This window comes from Zingiber officinale, chromosome 2A, assembly GCF_018446385.1.
Source record: "Zingiber officinale cultivar Zhangliang chromosome 2A, Zo_v1.1, whole genome shotgun sequence".
Taxonomy (NCBI): domain Eukaryota; kingdom Viridiplantae; phylum Streptophyta; class Magnoliopsida; order Zingiberales; family Zingiberaceae; genus Zingiber; species Zingiber officinale.
The window spans coordinates 18796841-18818619 of NC_055988.1; the positions used below are offsets into that span (position 1 = coordinate 18796841).

The following is a 21779-nucleotide window of genomic DNA, read 5'->3' on the forward strand; positions in this document are numbered from 1 at the left end:
AAATTATTTTTTGTTTTTTGTAATGCATAGATGTATGTATTTAGTCTCACATTGCTAAGTAAAGAAAGGTTGGAAGACCTTATGTATGGAGCCCTTCCATGTTTACTTAGCAAAGTTAAGGGGACCTATACGCATGCGCGGGCCGAGCCTAAATCAGGTGATTTCGGGGGATTCGAGCCGGAAATCCATAAACCGGGCACGACGCACGCGATCATCGCAGGGGGGGGGGGTGCAAATCCCTAGCTCGTGGGCCTCGCGCTTGCAGGCGGCCTGGTTTATTTTTGCCAGTCTCTGGTTTGGTCTGGTTCTTAGTTCTGTCCCCGAGAGTGAGGAAGCGCACTTGGGTTTGGTCCTCACGTGAGGAAGCGGCGCACCTGCTCGCGCATAAGGAAGCAGCGCACTTGGGTTTAGTCACTGAAGAAGAGTGACTAATTAAGTGAGGACGTGTTTCTTTTCAAAAGGACAGTAGGCATCGATCCAATTTAGGTACATTTTGGAAACCTAAATTAAGACCCTGACTAGATCTTGATTTCGGGGAGACAAGATCTAATTATTACTTCTTATTATTATTGTGCTAATATTCTCTTGCAAGTTATTGGACTAATACTTTTTAAAGGGCAAAAGAAGCACAAAAGGTCTTGGGTGAATAGTACTCGATGCACCTTCTATGGTATGGAAGGCTCCTTCGCACTGTTCATGGAAGGCGCCTTCAATGTCATGGAAGGGGTCTTTTGCAGGATAAAATTCAGATTTCCTTGTAGATAAAGAGTAAGAAGTTTGGGATCAAACCTTTGTAGGTTGGAGACACCTTCAAGGCTATGGAAGACACCTTCCACACACTTTATAAGGGTATCTCGACCAAGCTTCAAGCAAGAACTTCCATACGAGCTTTTACGCATCCGACCAATTTTTCGATTGCTTCCGCTTACTATTGTTGCCTTACTGTGACTCTACTATGTCTGACTGCCACCGAGAAGTCGCCTAAACACCGAGCTCAAGCTGATCGACTATAAACAAGTATTTGGTAAAAGGTTAATTACTGTACTTACTTTCAACAAGCGGAAAGTGTAGTGTGTTACACTTCTCCAACTTTCTTTGCATTCAATTATTCTTCTGGAGGTTCCAGAAGAGGATTTAGTGGATTACCCACCGATAGGTCTGCGGGAACTCAGTCTTGGAGTAGGAATCACCGAAATCTTTGAACCAAGTAAATCTTTGTATTCTTGTCATTTTCACTTTTGTCTATTTCTTTTTCCGTTGCATACTCTTGTTTTAAAATGAAAAAAAAAGAGTTTTACAAAATCACGTGATCCCCCCCCCCCCCCCCCCACTCTCACGTGCATCTCGATCCAATGTATACCCTATAGCCACTTATCAGGGTTGTTACTCAAAGCCTTTGCAAAACATCACATGTTAAGAGTATGAGACTCTTAGACACATGATTAGAGTAATTTGAATTCACAGGACAAGTAAATATTACTTGGAATAGGTGTGGCTTAGTTAGGCTTGTGGGGATAGACACACAGATCATATCTTGAACTAAGTGGATATAAGACGAGTGAATGAAATGAAACACAATTCACTGTAACTGATGAAGGGTTTAGAACTTGTTCTGTAATCAACTATGATTTTCTGGTTAATTGAGGATCATAATGTACTACTAGGTGTCACTCATGATCAATCTATAATTAAATAGTTAATTATGGATGACTAAGATAAATCAGAAACATATTGTGTCACACGCACTATGAGTATCTGAATGATGTAAAACAAGTTTGAGAATTTGATTCTAACATCAAGAGATAAGATGTTTGGTTAGACCAAATAAAAGAGAAATATGGAAAGATATTTGTTGAAACAGAAGTGCCGATGAGCCATGACTATTGTAGAAGATATGATTTTATAATGGTTTGATAATAAACCAAAAGAGGTTTAGTTTAGTTATGAAATAATTAGTTTAATAATAAACCAAAAAGGTTTGGTTTAATTATGAACCAAGATAGTTTGGTTTTGAACCAAATTTATTCTTAATAGTAATGGATCAACTTAGTTTTGCTTATTGGGTTGAGGAAATTACTTGCTTCCTAAGTCATGTAGAGGTTTATAAATACTCCTCTATGAGGAGAACCATATTAACGTAGGTTTATTGGTTTAGGTTTTTGGAAAACCCTAGCGGCCCTTTCTCTCCTCTCCCTCTCCTTGCCGCCGACCACCAAGAAGCCAAGGGAGATTTTTATTCCAAAACTTCTTCGCTTCTTCTTCTCCTCTGGGATTGCATCACCTCCACACTTGGCTAGTACCAATCGGAGGCAAACCTTGTTGCTCACCATAGTTGTCTTGAAGATTTTAGTGTGGATACGAATAGAGACGAGGTTCGTGAATGTTGTGAAAGTTGATGCCCTTTTCCTTCGCATCATCCATAGGGTACGCCTAGAATAATTGTTATTCTTTTATTTCATAATTTTTTTTTTGCGCTTATGTTTGCACATGTTATATCTTGCATACGTGGGTGTGTGTTGTACTAAATTAGCATTTATTATATTTTCATTTTTTCATTGCGCATATTTTTATGAAAATGTCTAAAGCATGCATCCGCATGAGACTTATAACCCCAATGCTAATAAATCCGACTGAGTGTGCAAGAAGGTCCTAAGAGAGTTTAGGCAAGTATGTGGAAAGCCCTAGTTGCGACTAGGCAAGGAAGTCCTGATTTGAGGGATGGAGTGGAAGTGTAGGCAGATCGAGGACGTCTGGTGAAAAATTCTACAGGTCGAGGACAGTAGGTGAAAGCCCTGGGGGTCGCGAACACCAGGCGAAAGTATGGATGAGTCGAGAATCGAAAGTCCCAAGTCAAGATTGCTAAGAAAAAGTCTAAATGGTTTAAAGGACCAGTTTGACATCAGGTAAACTCTCTTGAGAGGAGTTGGTGAGGACACACTCCCTATAGAGGGACAGCGGGCGTCGGTTCGATCTAGGGTTTTATGGAAATCTGAAAGTCAGAACCGGATAGTCTTGAAACTGTCAAATTAGATTATAATGTTTTTCTTATTGTGCTAACCTTGTGATGTAGGAAATCAAAAGGCTGGAAAAAGGTGGTCCAAGCGCCCGAACACAATCCAAGTGCCCGGATGTCTGGCCGCCCAGAGTTGGTCCAGGCACCTGAGAAAAGGGAGAACCAAGCGGGCGACTAGCAAAGTCAGACCTTCTGTGAGGCCAAACAAGTAGCCGTCTGAGGGCCCGACCAAGAAAGGGGCCCAATATTTTTTTTTTTTAATTATACTTGTATTGTTGGTGGCTCATGATGAAAGAGATAATCCAAAACTTACACAGTCTTAACCCCCCCCCCCCCCCCCCTATATATATATACACACACACTCACACACATACCTATATCAACTAGCAATTACATCTCCACGCAATATCCAATTCAACCCATAGCTGTGGCCCTTCCCATTCTCCTTGGGTAATTGTTGTTTTATTTTGATTCAATTTTCGAATTAGATGCTAATAAATTTTGTCTAGGAGCTGGAATTTCAAGAATTTGAGGTATAAATTCAAAAATCCCTAAATTTGGATACAACCCATAATTTTTTAAAATTAGGATTGAAGATAAAACTCTAATTTTTTGAAAATTTGGATACAAGTCTTAATTTTATTATTTGCTTCTGATCCCATTGAACATAGGAATTGCTCTGGTGACTAGTTGAGGTGGCCCTCACTGATTAGTCGACACACGTCAGGTCCAGGTGCCTGGACCGGTCCGAGCAACCAGAGTTAGTAAAATTTTCAGAGATAAGCTTTCGCCGAGGTACAGCCATGTCAGCACTCTAGGAGCCCAGGGATAGTTCAGGCGCTCGGAATAGTGCTATATAAAGGATCTCGACCAGCATCATCGAACAACAATTTTTATGACTTCCTTGCTTGTGCGTTGCTCCGAAAAGCTCTTGACGATACTCAAACCTTGCTCCAACAACCTATGATCAAGTTCTTTTAATTCTCTTTGTTGTCTGTAACTTTACTTTATAGTTCTTGTACTTCAATTCTGTAGCCTTATTTGAACTGATAGTGATTGCCCAACGAAAGCACCCTCGGAGTGTGGGATTTAGAGTAGGAGTTGCCGAAGGCTCTGAAACAAGTAAAAAAATACTTGTGTTTGCAATTATCTTTTGTATTCCCGTTTCTTAATTCTATTTCCACTGTGTTTTCTCTATTGTTTTACGAAAAACTTGAAAACGTCATGAGAGCTAAACACCCCCCCTCCTCTTCTAGTGCTTTTCGATCCTACACTAGTGAGTGAAGCTAAGTGGTGAAAGTCATAGTGAATGAAGTTAGGTCCTAGTATGTGAAGCTAAGTGATGAAAATTTTGATGAGTGAAGCCATGACCCTAGTGAGTGAAGTTAGGTAGTGAAAGTTCCAGTGAGTAAAATTAGACAGTAAAAATCCTAGGGGAGGTAATCTTAGGTAATGGGAAGTCTTGGAAGAGTGAACTCCAAGTATGAAGCCTAATAGGTTGGATAGATTTTAAGGAGTATGACTTGATTCTAAGGGATTGACCCCTAGGTGGTAGACTTGGAGGAGGGACCTCTAAGCAAAAGGTAAGCCTAGTAGATCAAGTAAACTTACATGATTAAGACTTAGGTTGGTTGTTTGTTATTGTATGTTTGTCTTACAGGAACCTGGAGCTGGAAATAAGACTGGGAGAGTAAATAGAAGCAAATGGAAGGCAACTAGCGTGAATGCTTGGATTGATCTAGGCGTCTGGACTGGTCAAAGTGCCTGAACAAAAATATGATCGGATGAAACTCGGGATCATCTAAGCTGGGCATGAATGTAGCATTAGCCTAGCGTCACCAGTCATGCAAATTCTGAGAGTGCTCTAAAGTTGTGCAAAGTTGTGCCTTCCCCAAAGAATCCCGGCACGCGATGATTCCTTTCTCCAACTTTTTCCCTGATTTTTAGCATTTTCACTTGGATTATGCCTATCTGCTTAGCCATTAAGTTTCCTTAAGTGTTAAAGTCCGATCGAGGTCCAAAAATGTTCACCACCTTACTCCAATCCTCTATAAAATGACTCGGTTCCCCATGCAATTTTGATCCAAATTAGTCCACATCTTTTGTATCTCTCTTTGCATAGATAACAAGCACTGTGTCACTTTGTTCATGCCAAAGTATTCATCCTTGATTCACATACAAGCTCGGTGCACTAAGCATGAAGGCCCTGGCTATTTATTTTTGAAAAAAAAAATATAGATTCGTTACTTTAATGATTCTTTAATATTCATCTCATAAATATGAAAAGAAATAAATATATATACATGGATGTTAGTACATAGTAGGATAAATTTCAGATTGTCAGTTCTTGACCGTTACATCATGATAAATTCTTAAAAATTCTATTCTCGATGGTCGTCAGCATGCAAAGTCGATAGCAGCTAAGTGCAAAACGAGCGCCTTGAAGAGCAGGTTTCCCGTCCTTGGACTGCTCCAGGACAAGAAGGTTCTGACCAGAGCGATCAACCACAAGATCCATTCGCTGATGGGGAGCTAAGAGTAGGGCGAGGGAGATTCGAACTTAGCTGAGGATCGCAACAGGCGATTGTACTCTACAGCGCTGCAAACACTGAGCTGATAGAATTCATCAAGTATTGTTATGAAGAAGATGACTATGAGAACAAAGATCTTAATTGATATATTCAGGAACACGAAGGAGGTTGCGGAGTTCAGCCTCGAGGATGAGATCAACAGTGTCGTGGACGTGTTCATAAGCAAAAAAAGGATGCAGAAGATGGAATCCTTCAAAAGGCAGCAGGAGATGCTGCAGCAGTGTGTAGGACTAATTTGGATAATCCTGTTTGCCTATTCAACTGTAAAAATAATGCTTTGGATATGTGAGGCCAACAGAATAATGCCAAAAGTAAAGATAATAGAATGATACATTGATCTTGTAAAATAAAAAATGTCCATTAGCACTATTTAAGGTACATTTCATTTTATGCCGGAAAACTGTACAATGTGTATTTTTATTTTCCTATAATCAAATAGATCCTTATCGACTATTCTTCAGGCCTTACTCAGGATGTGAAATTGTTAGTTTTATAGAAGCGCAATGAGAATTTCCAAAGCGATCAAACAAATGATTATCCACTCCAACCCAACAGATGTCCGATTCTGAAGCATCTCCTGAAGAAAGTGAATATTATTCTGCACAAGGAGCAAATATGTTAAGAAACCTTAACGATGGGCTTGACAGTGGGAAAACTAGAAATGGCTTGAAATGGCAAAGGCAAGAGGTTACCCCTATATATTTTAGCTTAAAATCAAGATTTCCAAATCTCTGTGTTAGCTCATATTCATCCCGAAGATACTCCCATACCTGTGCATAATTGGCATTCTTCCAAGCAATATCTGAACTGCAGGATGAAATGAGAGACGATGTACCAAATATATCACACTATATAATAAGTTAACAAGAAAGTCTTAGTCATGGCAAATGTTGAATCAAAATGAAATTAAGGAATAAGCTTTAAAACAATAATAAAATAGAATCACTCAAACTTTTGCCCTTTGCTACCATTAGAATGCATAAGGGGAAATTAACTGACATGCATACGTAATGGCACAGTTACTGTCCGAATGCATTCTTTTGTTCTTATCTAATATTAGATTACTCTAAAACATATACTAGTATAAAGGTTTCATAATTCTAGAAGGCAATAACTACTAAGTGATATTTTTTTCACAAATTATAATATTAAAAACACTAATAATATAGATATTATAATTCAAGAAAAAACACATGGCAAAGGATTTTGTGGAAAAAAAATAACTCAAATTATCCTAATGACATGGAGAAAAAATAAAACTAATCATTTTTAAACAAGAACTTATGCTTCAGAAAGATATTTAAAATTCATACAAGGAATCGAAGAACACTAAATACCATTGGTTCATGAGATAGACAAATCAATTATTTCCATAGATAATTAAAGATTGCAGTATGAAGGTTTACCCTTCAAAAATCCCTAGTTTAAGAATGACAGCAGTCAGATTAGAATTTGATTTCCACACTAACTGAAAAAGTTGATTTCTTTTCATTGTACAAGTTCCAATCATCTCCATGCTACGGTTGATTTCTGCAAACTCTGCCACCATTCCATCAACCTAACAAATATAACATGTAAACTTTATGTAAGGGCTAAAAATCAATGCATTTTGGTGTATGATAAATATCTTGCACCATACTTGACGGATGTAGTAATCTAAAGCAATGCTTTGACTAAGAACACTTCCTATAATCCGGATGCCATCCAGGTTAAAAGTCTTCAACACTATAAAATCAAGTCCTCCTTGCATCCAAGTGTCTAGAGTTGGTTTCTCGACTATTGCAAAATCTAGAATGTCAACAATTCAAACTACAGTTAGAGAAGTCAAATACAGAAACTTATATTTTTTAAGTTCAATAATAAATTAACATAAAAAGTGAGTGTCTATAAACCTTAATTGAAGACAATAAGCTCTATGTAAAAAATAGAGATTAGATAGAAAACTGAGAAAGATGCTCATATTTAAAGATGTACTTGTACCATACAACTACTGTAAGCCAGTTATTTCTTTATCTGGAAGTGTATCCCAAATTTTATGATGCTTCCTTGGATAGAATATTATGCTTAAAAATAAAAATACAAAGTGTATTACCTAGATGATTAAGTTTTACATTACAAATAGCAATAAGCTTCAAAAAGGTATAATGAATCTCTATTAAGTTTAGCTATTAAAATAAGCTGCTATCGATATGGATCTCTCCAGTTTAATGAGTATCAATAAAGGTCAATCCAATCTCCTTTGAGAAATCAATCATCACGTGAGGATATATAAAGTTTTTTAAAAAATGATATTCATAGAAAATAGTTTAAAAAAAAAGTTAGATTTCACTTGAAAGTATATGAAAATGGTTGAAATTTAGTCAAATTTAAAGTGAAAGAATGATCATTTGAAATTTTATCTAATTAAGTTGATTTTCAAAAACTCTAAAGATCTAGCTGACTTTTGATTGATCCCAAGTCCAAACTTGAAACCTAACAAATGTGTATGAAATTCATAACGAGTTTGAGGATTTATTATTGAGCGTTGCTGAAGATTTTCAACTAGATATCAGTGTTTTAAATCGCGTAGTGTTGGTTCATAGCGTTTTTGTCTTGTCATTGCGTAGCGTAAATAGCGTAGCGTATAGCGCAAGCTTTTCGTGCACGTCAATGTTTAAATTTTAAAAAATAAAATATACTTATATAAGTAAAATGAAAATAACATAACCTAAAATTAATCATAATAATTCATTACATGTCAAAATATCCCATACCAACAATTTAAAAAGTCTTATAATTAAAACAACATAACTTAAAAATAATCAGTATCATCCAACTCTATATCACTATCATCATCAATAGTGTCTATGGTTAGAAAATTTCCACTATCAAAAGTTGGAATTACTCCATAATTTTCAGCATCAAGATGATTATCTTCCACATCAACAAGACTCAACCTTGCTTGTTTGTCTTTGCTTCCACCTATTATATAAGAGATACAACATTTAAGAATCAATTATAGATGAAGTAGATATAAATAAATAATTTGCATATGCTTAGTGCTTACTTGAATTTTCAGCAACTCTTTTTTGAATTCGTAGGAGGAACTTCAACTATATCCTCAACATCTTCGACTCGCTTATCTGAGTCGAAAAGACTTTCAAAGGTAGCAGATGGCACGCTCACAATAGGATCACTTTCAAATAATTAATCATCTTCAAGTCATTTAGTAGTTACAGGGAGAACTGGACCTTCTTTCTTAGATATCCATTCATCATCTGAATTAATTTCATCAACTACAATGGGATCAATCTTGTCTCTCCTCCTAATACTTCTCTCCCTAAGCTTGAAGTTATATTTCACAAACACCAACGCATTCAACTTTGCATGTTCAAGTCTATTTCTCTTTTTTGTATGAATCTAATATTACAAAAAAGAAAACATATATATATATAAATAAACAATGATATGAAAATTATAAAACAATTAAAATTCAAGTAGAGTTAGAATCTTAGAATACTCACCGATTCAAAAGTGCTCCAATTTCTTTCACATCCCGAAGCACTACAAGTGAGACCAAGCACTCGAATTGCAAATGTAGTAAGCTCGGGTGTCTTACTTCCAAAACGTTCCCACCACGAGACTAATAAGTAATAACATTAAAAAAAATTACAAGAATGTATATAATTTTAAAATATGAATGCTAGTATAATTTTACAAGAATGGTTACAAGAAGAAAATTTTACCCGGAGTTCGCAACATTCTTGTTCGTTTTGCTATTGGAGTTCCAAATTCTCCTTCAGCTTTATTATATAAGTCCAATTGGATGTCTGCTTTAAGACGATCATCAGAAGACAACATCCTATCCATGCAAGTATACAATCCATCTCTAACTTCATCACAATAAGAAAATCTTTCTTCATAACGCAATTGCGGATTCAAATAGTACCCGGCCGCGTGTAGAGGATGATGAAGTTGTGGAGTCCATCATGAATCAATTTTTTTCCAAATGGGTTTGTATTTTCTGTCAACTCCCCCACAATTAAATTTTATTGTCTCTTTTGCCTTATCCATAAGTTCATAAATATATCCCATGGCCGATCTCTCCTCCGAATCAACTTCCCTTAACACACTTACAAGAGGAACAACACTCTTAACACAAAATGCAACATGTGGCCAAAAGTTGGGATCATTAATAACAATTCTCTTCACGACCTTCCCCTGAGTTGTTTGAGATAGTGGTGAACTAACCCAATCTTTGAAGCAAACATTTGTTCAAGTGGCTTTTAACCTTATACATACTCAAGAGTGAGAAATGAAGTAGAAAGTGAGTAACAACGGAACGGAGAATTTCTTTACCGTTTGTATACTTTCTCATCAAAGAAAGTATAGTCCCATGACCGTAAAGGAACTTCACAACCATCTTAGCATGCTCAATTGTGTCGGAAAAATCTTCAACTTTGCAATATCCTCCAACATTAGATCGATGCAATGCGCCGCACAAGGTGTCCACAAATTCTATGTCTAGTCTCCATACTTTTTTCCCTGCCTTAATGCAATTCGAAGCATTATCCGTGACAATTTGAATTACATTTTCCTCTCCCACCTCATCAACAACATCATTAAGATATTTAAAGATCAATTCCCCATTTTTAATAGAATCTGATGCATCAATAGATTTCAAAAATAAAGTGCCGGCGGGACTATTTACTAAAAAATTGATCAAACTTCTATTCTTTCCATCCGTCCAACCATCGGACATAATAGTGCATCCATATTTTTTCCATGCCTTTTTATGCTCCTCATATATTAGGTTGATGCCATCAACCTCAGCTTTAAGTATCCAAGTTCTTAACTCATGCATTGAAGGAGGCTTGAACCCTCTTCCATATTCCGCAATGCCCTCAACCATAGGCAGCCAATAAGGATCATTCACAACATTAAACGGAAGTGCAGCAGAGTAAATAAAACGACCAATTCTACGCTTCACATCAACCAACAAATCTTTTTTGTATGTCGAATTTAGGGTTGTTTGTTGAGGTTCGGAACTAACAAACCAATGAAGAGTACCTTTACCTTTTGATTCACCACTACCAGAACATCCAATTGAATTTCCCCCTACACTTCCAACTTTTGATGATTGCGTAATCATACTTTGGGGACCTTCACCGATCTCTCGTAACAATTCAGTTTGTTTACTTTTAGATGCTCTAATTTTGTCAAGTGATTCTCTAATTTCTTTCTTAATATCATCCGGAACACTAACACAAGGTGCAACCCCTTTATGAGTTTGAGCTAAATGTTCCTTCAAGCGAGTAATCCCTCCATTCGATATATGATGACAAAATTTGCACCGAACAGCTTTTTCCCCTTCATTTTGATAACAATACTTCCAACCAATATCTTTTTTATCTTTTTTTGATAAATTCGTAGACATTGCAAATTCTAACTAGACAATCAAAATCCTAGAAAAACAAAAGAAAAAAATCAGAATAAATAATTAATTAATTAGAAACAAATCAGCAAAAAAAAAAAAAAAATCAATCCAGGGCATCTGGATCGATCATTGCATCGATCCAAGGAATTGGATCGATCCAGCGATCGATCCAGGGTCGAACAGAAAGGATCTGGATCGATCCAGCGACCGATCCAGTCGAAGGATCAAAAACGATTTCGCGATTTCCGGAATCGGGCATCTGGATCGATCCAGGATCGATCCAGGGTCGAACAGAAAGGATCTGGATCGATCCAGCGATCGATCCAGATCCTTTCTGTTCGACCCTGGATCGATCGCTGGATCGATCCAGATGCCCGACTTCTGGAAATCGCGAAATCGTTTTTGCTCCTTCGAGAAAAAAAACGAGAAGGAAAACCTAAACGAAGAAAACGAAAGGAAGGAGAAAAGCTTACCTCCAATCGCTGTCCCTCGCCACCACTCACAGGTCACCGCTCGCCGCTCGCTGCTCGCCGATCGCCGCCTGTCGCCTCTGCAGTCTGCCCTACCTTCGCCTCTGCCACAGTCACGATTCGACTCACCTTTGCCCTAGCTATTGGTAAGCAATTTGTAATTTTAGCGCCCGCTATGGGGCGCTAGGGCATGATAGCGCACGCTATGTGCGCTATCGACGCTTTTGTCCCGAATAGCGTGGGCTATTCGGGACAATCGCGATTCAGCGAACGCTCTGCAGCGTTCGCTGGTCGTAGCGCGCGATAGCGCGCTATGTAGCGCGCTATTCGCCGCTATTGAATACACTGCTAGATATAGACTAAGAAAATCTACAGATGACTGTCTTAACAATGACCTCAAATGCAGCATCATATTCACAACTAAGCCCTATAAGAATTTACATTAAACAGAAATATAATTATAAAAAATAATACATTATGAATGACTTTTTATGTCCAAATGCATTTTCTTAATTATCATAAATCTATATCTAGCTATATATATACATATATTTTTTAAAAATTTATCAATAATCTAAAAAATATACATTTATATGTTAGTGTTTATACCATTTAATGTTTCTAATATATGGTACGAAATAATTTTTTTTTGATATTATTAGCTTGAGAATAATCATATGATATTAAGATTAATAATATCTTTTATTACTAATAATCTTATATTTAATGAAACATAATATGCATCTAGGGGTATTATTTAGTAACCTATTTAATTCCAACCTAAACCTGACCCATTTTATTTGGATCAAAATTTGTAATTCAAACATGAATAGTAAAGTACCTGCATTGACACGACAAAACCGTTTAATTGAAGTTATGTAAAATTTAACATAATATATAAAGCAATCTAAACTTATATTAATAAGAATGATAAGAGATTACGGTATTAATTGTGAATTATGCATATCAATTGATACGCAAGTAATAAATGAGTCATCATTGGTCAATTAATGAAACTTGTATAGCCACATTTATTTGGGGATCATAACCAAGTTGACCATTTATAACTCATTTTATTTAACTCAAACCCAAACTTCTAAATTTTTGAATGTCTTCTAATGCAAATTGTCACCATCCAATCCCAATATCAATATTGATTTTCACAACTATGCATGCTGGTATAAACTTAACAAGGGAAAAAAAAGAATGAGTTATGAATTCTATGCAATGATAAAAAGAACACGGTGGATCATTTTCCCAAATATTTTCTATCATTTTCGTCCATCCATGTACACACACATATAATATGAATATTGCTTTAGTAAATTGCACTATTAGCTAATAGAACAATTTGGAATACTTACCGTCCTTTCTCATTTCTGGAAGTAAGCCTGAAGCATGTTTTTTAACAATCTTGAGATAGCTATCAGCTTCATGGTCAGAAACATTGAATAAGACGACAGAACCATAATAGAACACCAGCATATAATGACAAGGGCTTTCACTTGCAAAATCCATCTTCATGACCTGCAACATGAGAGAAAAAGCTTACATTACATAAACCAAATCAATCTACTAGGATTTTCGAAAAAAAAAAAAAATCACAATCTTTAAATGAAGGTCATGGCATAAGCTAAATGAAAAAGTAGCTAACAACAATTCTAGTTCTAGTACATTGCGGTGAGCATACTCAACCGAAGCATATATAACCTTGGAATCTAGGGTCTCATTCCGATCATTGTAGTACAACTTACTTGTCACAACTGAAAACTGAGGGGTATAATATATCAAGGACATTCTAAAGCTGAAATTGCTAAATATCAAAAGACTAAATAGATGTGTTGTCTTTGTGTGTTCTTTTTGTTTTTTGTTTTGGTAAAATGAAGCTAATGCACCAGTCACAAATGGAACCCAGGTCTGTACCGTGGCAGGTTACTAATCGAGTTGGCTAGTTGTTCTACTCTTGAAATCTTACACAACACCTAGCTGTTGAGCATGATGATAGCAATCGAGTATTCAGCCACCACGGAATCCCTTTCTGATTAGTCACTAAACAGAAATAAACAATTGCCAATACAAACTTAAGCCATATTGAACAAATTTTGGAATTGTTAGTTCTTGAAAGCTTGCTTACATGAGTTTTCAACTGAACATCATTAAATCATGACAATAAGTAACTCTTCATATTCGAGAAAGAAGAAAAAAATTGGCAGCCTGGTGCAAAAAAAATAGCTTACTTCAGCATCGTCTCCAACATCATAGTATCGGAGAACAATGCATTTCGAGGCGCGAGAGGTAGAAGGCATGACGACATTGGCCGCGTTCTGAGCCTGCAAGCCCCTCAAATCAATACTGCGATAATTCAACAGCACTGTCACCATCGCAATCAACAAGAAGAAGAATACAGAAATTACAATAGTATGAAAGACACAAGCTAATTGGTACACCTAGTGCAAAGGAAATAAGTCTTGACAGGGATGAACCGGCTTTGCTTCTCCGAGATGTAGCCCTCCTGCTCTTTATGGGCGGGGCAAGGCGCAAGTGGCTTCTGATCCTCCTGGAAGTCAACCGCGGGGTCGGAAGGGGCGGAAGAAAAGTGGGGATTGAAAGGGGAGAGGAGGAGCAGGGGGCGTCGACTGATACGAAAGAGGGAGGATACGGAGGAGAGGCTACGGCAGGGATGAACGAGGGCTTCGGAGGAACCATGGCGGAGGGCATAGTGTGGACGGAGAAGAGCAAGAGACGAGGACGAAGAGAGTAGAGACTTGAGATGCCTTGCGCGGGCGCATAACTCCAACATCGCCATGGCGGCGCGTCTTCACAAACCACCGGTGCTACTGCTAGCAGGGCACAAAGATTTAAAAAATAAAAATAACAATGTCACAAATTAATTTATAAAAACTTTTATCAATTTATATTTTTTAAATCTTAATATTTTTTATTATTTAATAAAATATCAATTTAATAGATTTAATCATTTTTTAAAAGTAACCGAATCGATTTAATTCAAATAATCGATATTAAAAACACTTTCGAATAAATCAAATTTAATTTTTAAATTACTTCCGTTCGATTTAACACAAGTTTTGATCACTTCTAATTTTAACTTAAATGGTTATGATGTAAAATAAACTTACTTATATTTAGTAAAACTTACTATAAATAAAAAATTATTATACTAAATTATTATTATCTTATTAAAATTGCTCTTAGCTGTAGCCTGCGGCAGATTTGTTATTTGTAATGTAAGTGCTCAGTTGGTAATATATAAAATACTGATTGGGAGTAAAAATTTGACAGACATATTAGCTAAATGTGAAATCAGTAGTTGCTTTATTTAGGATTGATTTGAGGATCTTGTGGGCTCAAACAATCTTCGACCATGCTAACAAATATTTTTATAACTCCAAAACCTCGTTTCCAACCTTAAAAAAAATATTCATTAAAATATTCTATTTTTCTATATTATAATTTATTTTTTAATATACATATTAATTTGTTACATATTTTTATTGATAATTTATCAAAAGACATAAGTCGAATTATGTATTTATCAAAAGGTGTATCATAGTTTTATTTATACCAAATGACACACAACAAAAAATAATCAATCTCCTCTTGTCAATTATCATTTTCCAAGCATCCAAGTCACATTTTTAACTGAAAATTATTTTGTGATTTGGATACACATCCTCTCACCCTCTCTCTCCCTCCATTCCTCTTATTGGTCTTATAAACACGAAAAAATTATGAACCTCCTCCACTTGTTATACCTTCTCGTGATGTTTGCCGACATTGCAAAACAAGAGTTTTAAGAGAAGAGTTCATAGGACAATAGCGGTTAAGAACCGCAGCATTGAAGAACAAATTTGTAGGAAGAGGGAAATTAGTAGAAGAAGACAGTTAAAGATTTAGCGATATATGTCCCCGTAGCCTTGTGCAGTCGGGTCGGCGAAAAAGACAAGGATCGAGTCGAAATATAATGGGAAGGTAAAAATCAAATGCAGCCGGTGCAAACAACTGGGCCATATGAAGGACTTGTAGAATGTCGCCAGCCCCTAGTTCTTGACTTACTTGTATATGTATACAAAAATATTATGCTTGATTTAAATATTTTGTAAGCAGGAGGAGTGAATCCTTATATTTTGTATGCAGTGCATCCATAGTATTCTAAAAAAATAGTTGTGCAAAAAATGTTACTGTTATATTGTTGTTTGTAGTATTCGTTTTTTTAATATAGTGATATCTATGATATGAGAAGTGTAAACCAATATCAGGAAGGCAGAATTAATAGGGATGTAAATGAACCAAAGGTTCGCAAGTTATTCGGAGCTCGGTTCGATAAAAAGCTTGTTCGAGTTCGTTCGTTTATCTTATCGAGCCGAGCTCGAGCTTAAGGATATTCGTCTTGTGAGCTCGCTAACATGTTCATTTGTAGGCTCATGAGCCAAAAAAACGAGCTTTAAATCGAGCCAAAAAACGAGTTCTAAAACGAGTTTTAAAACGAACCTTTAAACGAGCTTTAAAACGAGCAAAAAAAAAATTGAGCTCTAAATAAGCCTGAAAACGAGCCCGAGCTCGCTTAACGAATTATGCTCGTCAACTATGATAATCAAGCTAATAACGAGTTGAGCTCGAACTGTTCGTGAGCTTGATAATTCCAAACGAGCCGAGCTCGAGCCTTGTAATAAAAGTTCGATTCGAGCTCGAGCCTAATACTGTTCGGCTCGGTTCGGCTCATTTACATCCCTAAGAATTAATATTTCACACCATATATCAATTTTGTAAAATAAAAACTCACTAACAATTATGAATATTCAGAAATATAATAGGCTCAGTTCAACTGTGTATTTAAAATCAATAGGTTGGGGTTGGAAATTTTAAAGTCTTATAAATTTGTTTTCAACTCTAACTAAATTATGACCTAAACAAAATAAGTGTTGTTGTGCTTGAAAAATATAATAGGACAGCTGTTGTTGCTAATAGAATACAATTCAGGTGCACATGTTCTGTGCCAACTGGCACGGAGCATGAGCTTTATTTATAAAGGTTAAAACTAAGTTTTGATACTATTTATAGATTCTACAAACTCAAAACTTGATAGGGAAGGTGATTTTAGAGAAATGCAAATACTCTAGGGCCATCAGTGGGTTTTAACCAAAACCCACTGATGGACCTACACATCTCTGATCGCGCCCATTTCAAGTCTTATGAGTTTTTATAGTATTCCAAGGACTCCAACGGTGCTATCCATTACTAATTTAAAGATCCCTAGAGGTGATCGAACGTTATGAAATATCTCAGTCTTATTGTGTGTCTGATATGTTAGAATATCATGCCCACGTTGGGCCTAATATGCTAACATATCAGGCCGAATGTTAGGCCTAATAGGTTGGGACCTTGGTTGCTTTGTTCAACCGATCACTTCCAATTCTTGCTCCACAAATCTAAAACTTGACACCATCTCTCCCTTCTATAAACTATAAACTCACTACGGATTGTGAAAAAGTATAGAATTCCAGTAGGTCAGGTCCAACAGTGGGTTTTAAGGCTACGACATGTGATTGAAAATTGCTAATGGTAGTGCAAGATCGCTTTAACCTCTAACTAAGTTGTCACTAAAAAAATAAAATGGTGGTGCTTAGTGTTGTTGTAAATTTAATGATGTTCATTTAAATAAATCCAATAGGTGCACATGTTCCATGTCAAATGACACGGAGTAAGAGCTTCATTTTTATTGGTTAAACTAAATTTTGACATCATATATAGATTCTACAAACTCAAACCTTGATAGGGAAGGTGATTTTAGAGAAATCCAAGTTCCGTAGGGCCATTATTGTATTTTGACCAAAATCCACTGATGGACCTACACATCTCTGATCACGCCCATTTCAAGTCTTATGAGTTTCTAGTATTCCAAGGACTCCAACAACTGAGCCCCATAGTGAAGGGTACACAGTCTGTAGTAATAAAAGGATGCAGAGCCTCATAGTGAAGGGTGTAGAGCCTGTAGCAATAAGAGGATGCAGAGCCTCATGGTGAAGGGTGCAGAGCCTATAACACACATGATCGGGGAGCTGGAACCCTGGTCCTTGATCGGAGAGTAAGGCCCCTAGCCTGTAATCAAAGAGCGAGGCCCTTAGATCCTGATAGGGAAGTGGTACTACGAGTCAATGATCGGGGAGCTGTGCCCCTAGTGTATGAGCGGGGAGCTGTGTCCCAAGTGTATGAGCGAGGAGCTGGGCCTCTAGTGTCCGATCAAAAATTAAAGGCTCTAGTCTTTAATCAAGGAACTAGAATCTTACTCTCTTATCAGGGAGTTATATCAGTTCCTATAATCGTAAAAAGGGAGCAGAGCTTATAGCGTACCTGATCGGGGAGTAGTGCCAACCGGCTAAGAGTTTGTCTCGGTCCCTTAACTCCCGAATACCCGTGGAGCCAGGGTAAAAACATAACGGAAAAACTAACATGTCAACCAACTGAAGCTCCACTCGATCCCCCGACTCCCGAATACCCGTGGAGTGAGGATAGAAGATAATATGCTCATCGGGATCCTCCGGGATTGTGATAATAGCAGAGAACCTCCCGACGTTGTCCATCTTCACGTTCCAGAACAGGCGAAAGAGATTCCCACAGACGGCGCCAAATTTGATCCCGTCCGGAAGCTGAGTCAGACGGACCGTCGGGTGAGGTGGATGGAATGTTGACTGAATCACGACGTCCTGGAGGGGGTGTGCTGAGATGGCTTCTATGTTGACCAAGTCTTTAGAATTCCTCTGGTCAACGCTACCTGCAGCCATCGACCGGGTTGACCCGGCCCCCGGCACCCCGATACTCAAGGCAGATCCAACGGATATATAAGTACAAGACTAAGCCATAAAATAATGAAATATGCATAGAATATGAACGGAGAACGTACCTTGGCCCAGGGGGACGCCCTCGGATGGAACGCTGTTCGAGTTGTCGCGACCCGGAAGAGCAGGTGATTCGGAGCTGGATGTGGAGCTGGGTCTGGCGTCGCGAAGCCGAATGCGGCTTGGATCCGGAAGACGACACACGGACTAGGAAGCAAAATCGGCACGCGGGTCGAGACACAAGATTGGCACACAGACCGGGACAGGAGATCGACACGTAGATCGGGACAGGAGATCAGCACGTAGACCAGGACACAAGATCGGCACGCAGACCGGGACACAAGATCGGCATGCAGGCCGGGACATGAAATTGGCACACAGACCAGGACATGAAATCGGCACGCAGGCCGGGACATGAAATCAACATACAGATCGAGATACGAAATCAGCACAAGGCAAGATATGACACATAACCAGACCGAAATTTAGCAAAACACACAGACTGGGGTAGAATAACTACGTGAAGGCCGAAACACACTAAACCACCGGGAAACGAACAAAGTAGGCTCCACTAGCTCATGGAGTTAGCCGGTATAGGGCTGCGACAGATGGTGGAATTGATCCTGTAAGGTGCAGGGGCAGCTCAGTAAGCTGTGGCCCAAGGACAGCGGTGGAGAGGAAGGAGCTTGCAAGGGCATCAGCGCGAAGGGGGTCGTGTGTGCTGCGTGGGTGGTTCGACGAGCGGCAAAGGCGGTCTGATGAGCGGCGAGGGCGGCGGATCAGAGAGGAGGAGATGGTGGCTAGAGGCGGCGTGAGGGGAAGTGGCTCCCTAGCGGCGTTGGCAATCGGCGTGGGGAAGGAGATGCCCTTACTGCCGGTGTGCTCGTGAGTTTAGACAGCGAAGGCGGCACCCGTCCCCTTCCGCGTGAGGCATGTCCCGCGAGAGAAGAGAGGAAGAGTGGCTGTCGCGAGGAGGAAGAGGAAGGAGTGGCTGTCGCCAGCGTTGTGAGGGTGGTGGCGAGAGAGAGAGGGAGAAGCTTCCTCTTCTCTGTTGGCAGCGGAAAAAAGCCCCACCAAGCTCCTCACGCAGCCCCTTGTGTGAGGCAATGGAAAAATTTAGAAAGAGGAGAGGAGGAGGTGACGTTGAAGAGAGGGAAAGGAGATGAGCCGAAGGGAGGAAGGAGAGCTCCCTCTCCCTGGCGACGGGGAGAAAGCACCCAACCAAGCCCGAATGAAGCCGCCCCCCCATTCTCTATGAACAGTGCCCTAAAAGGGCTTGCTATAGTAAAATGACCATAATACCCCTCCTCTTTTCCCTAATTCCTCTTCTACCCTAAGCCATATCCACATCAATCTCCAATATGGCAATATCATGATGGACGAAGAGTTCAAACAAGTTATAATCATTGTGGCAAAAGGTGAATACGCTCATCCCCAGTGCTCTGGTCAACTCGTCTCAGGACTAACATGGAGGAGGTAAAGCACGGATGACTACTAGTCTTTGGAATAGTGACTAGCATATAAGGGAGGTATTTATCTAGACTTTGCTGAGATTCGAACCCCAGACCTCATTGTGACAACACCTCATGTACTAGCCACTAGACCCATCTGAGAGGACAAACAAGGGACAATCATTGTAAGTTATCTTTGTGGTCTTATTTTTTGAGATTATACCTATTATTGTTTGGTCTCTGCTAAACTTGTCATTTTCCTCATACATCTATGGAAGGGTATCCAGCCCATTTATTAGATTTTTTAATTTTATTTTTGGTGTTTTCATCATCTTGCACTCTTACTAACCTTCTGAACTTGCAATTAAAAATAACTTACGAAGTCTTCTGTTTAATGTGGAGATGAGATCTTGCTTCTTGGTTCACTTGTCCAGTAAGTCTTGTCTTTTGTGGTTAGCTCAGATTTCTTGGCATTTTGATTCAATCTCCCTAATAGCCCTTCTTTTCTGTCGAGCATTTCTGAGCATGCAAAATGTTGCTTTCTAATTCCTTTCTTTCCTTTTTGTTGTAGGACTACGAATATGCAAGTTTTAACCCTGTCGCATATGATCTTGCCAATCATTTCTGTGAGATGGCTGCTGATTACCATACACAAACACCTCACATTTTGGATTTCAACAAGTACCCAGGTTGCTGATTGTTGTGATATATGTTTCCATATAGTCTTATTATTGAGGTTTATATACCCATGATATTCTTTCTTGTAAAACACATGTCGAGGAGCAAAAAGATTTGTTCAGATTATCTAACTTCTTTAGGTATAGGATATCAGGACAAACATCCTTACTGCACTGGAGTCAGAAGCAGTGAAGCACCATGATTGAAGCATGGATTAACTACCCCTTTTCTTTTTTTTTTCTTTTTCTCTTTGTTCAATTATCACAAATCCAGGTGGAAAGTTGATCGAGGCTGAAGTCGAGATAATACTGCAGCTTATCGAGAAATATGCTCTCGGCAGTCATCTTCTTTGGGGCCTCTGGGGGATTATATTACCTTTTACCATCTCTTTATTCAATACCATTGATTCCTTTCACCTATAGGAACGTGTTAACGAAATCGACTTCGAGTACTTGAACTACACAAGGCAGAGATTTCAGCGATACTGGTCGGTGAAACCTTAAGTATTAGGATCCAACTGAATTGTTTCTTATAGAATCTCTCCCTATTCTGCTATAAGATTTAGTCAAATGTTATGAAAACTGCAAATGCCAAAAGGAAACTTATCTCTTCTATGATTAAAGTTTAATTTAGTGAGCTTGGATGCTCAGGAAAGTGCTAACTAAAGCCTAGCACGAGCTTAAAGTACAGATAAGTGGAGAAAATAATACTAAACTATCCTATTTATACTTGGCCTTTCGATAATGACCCTACTTGAGTGGCTTTCCTCGCGTATCAGCAGCAGGGGCATTCAAATATCCTGAAAATTAAGTGAAGAAAAACAAAGAAAGTTGATCACAAAGTAGCTCTAAAGCGGATAGAAAAGAAATGCATTAATCCCATAATTATGTAACAACTACCCTTCTTCTTACTATACTACTCTCTAAGGATGACCGTTACTTAACTACTAACTCTACTTAACCGATAAGATCGAAACCCTGAGGAATCTCTATCGAAAAATTTCGATAACATCTCCCCTATACCGATGACCATAAACTGAGATACATACATAGTATACACAGCCACAGACGGCTGGAACATATATCAGACACCCACGCAATTAAATAAGCGTCAAACGCCAAAAAAAATACTTACTAAACTGAGTTCATCTTAGCATGCAATCTAAAACAAAAATAATCTCAAATGACATGGATCTTTAAAGTACAATTTCAAATATTTATTAATCACTAAAATGCGGAAAACTCAATAACATCCCAAGTTTCTCCTATAGTCCTGGCATCACACATCATCGAACACCTCCTTGTCG

The 21779-nt window shown here is 38.3% G+C and overlaps 2 protein-coding genes across 4 annotated transcripts; both read right to left on the reverse strand.

Annotated features, from left to right (window-relative positions):
* Window positions 1-5916: 5916 nt before the first annotated feature.
* LOC122040900 (protein RETARDED ROOT GROWTH-LIKE-like) lies at window positions 5917-14351 on the reverse strand. Of its 2 annotated transcripts, none has more exons than XR_006128744.1 (7): window positions 13938-14351; window positions 13728-13842; window positions 12855-13017; window positions 7244-7392; window positions 7011-7162; window positions 6297-6406; window positions 5917-6202 (listed from the first exon to the last, which is right to left on the reverse strand). XR_006128744.1 is itself a non-coding variant. In XM_042600388.1 (7 exons), exons 1-7 carry the CDS (start codon window positions 14294-14296, stop codon window positions 6095-6097), a joined length of 1161 nt encoding a protein of 386 aa, XP_042456322.1. In that variant the 5' UTR covers window positions 14297-14351; the 3' UTR covers window positions 5917-6094. The 2 variants fall into 2 exon arrangements, 1 of the variants encoding a protein (XP_042456322.1); XM_042600388.1 differs by having other exon boundaries at window positions 6297-6411.
* LOC122040901 lies at window positions 7408-9836 on the reverse strand. 2 transcript variants are annotated; one of them, XR_006128745.1, is made up of 4 exons: window positions 9330-9836; window positions 9108-9226; window positions 8651-9003; window positions 7408-8565 (listed from the first exon to the last, which is right to left on the reverse strand). XR_006128745.1 is itself a non-coding variant. In XM_042600389.1 (3 exons), exons 1-3 carry the CDS (start codon window positions 9451-9453, stop codon window positions 8806-8808), a joined length of 441 nt encoding a protein of 146 aa, XP_042456323.1. In that variant the 5' UTR covers window positions 9454-9836; the 3' UTR covers window positions 7410-8805. The 2 variants fall into 2 exon arrangements, 1 of the variants encoding a protein (XP_042456323.1); XM_042600389.1 differs by having other exon boundaries at window positions 7410-9003.
* Window positions 14352-21779: the final 7428 nt, after the last annotated feature.

Bases quoted from the DNA above. Each gene is read 5' to 3' on its own strand.
- LOC122040901 (XM_042600389.1), bottom strand. From the start codon at position 9,453: ATGGATAGGATGTTGTCTTCTGATGATCGTCTTAAAGCAGACATCCAA. The intron at 9,227-9,329 runs GTAAAATTTTCT...ATTACTTATTAG, and splicing joins AAGAATGTTGCGAACTCCGG to TCTCGTGGTGGGAACGTTTT. The intron at 9,004-9,107 runs GTGAGTATTCTA...TTGTAATATTAG, and splicing joins ATTGGAGCACTTTTGAATCG to ATTCATACAAAAAAGAGAAA.
- LOC122040900 (XM_042600388.1), bottom strand. From the start codon at position 14,296: ATGGCGATGTTGGAGTTATGCGCCCGCGCAAGGCATCTCAAGTCTCTA. The intron at 13,843-13,937 runs GTGTACCAATTA...GAATTATCGCAG, and splicing joins ACTTATTTCCTTTGCACTAG to TATTGATTTGAGGGGCTTGC. The intron at 7,393-12,854 runs GTAAGTATTCCA...TTGACATTCTAG, and splicing joins TCCAGAAATGAGAAAGGACG to ATTTTGCAATAGTCGAGAAA.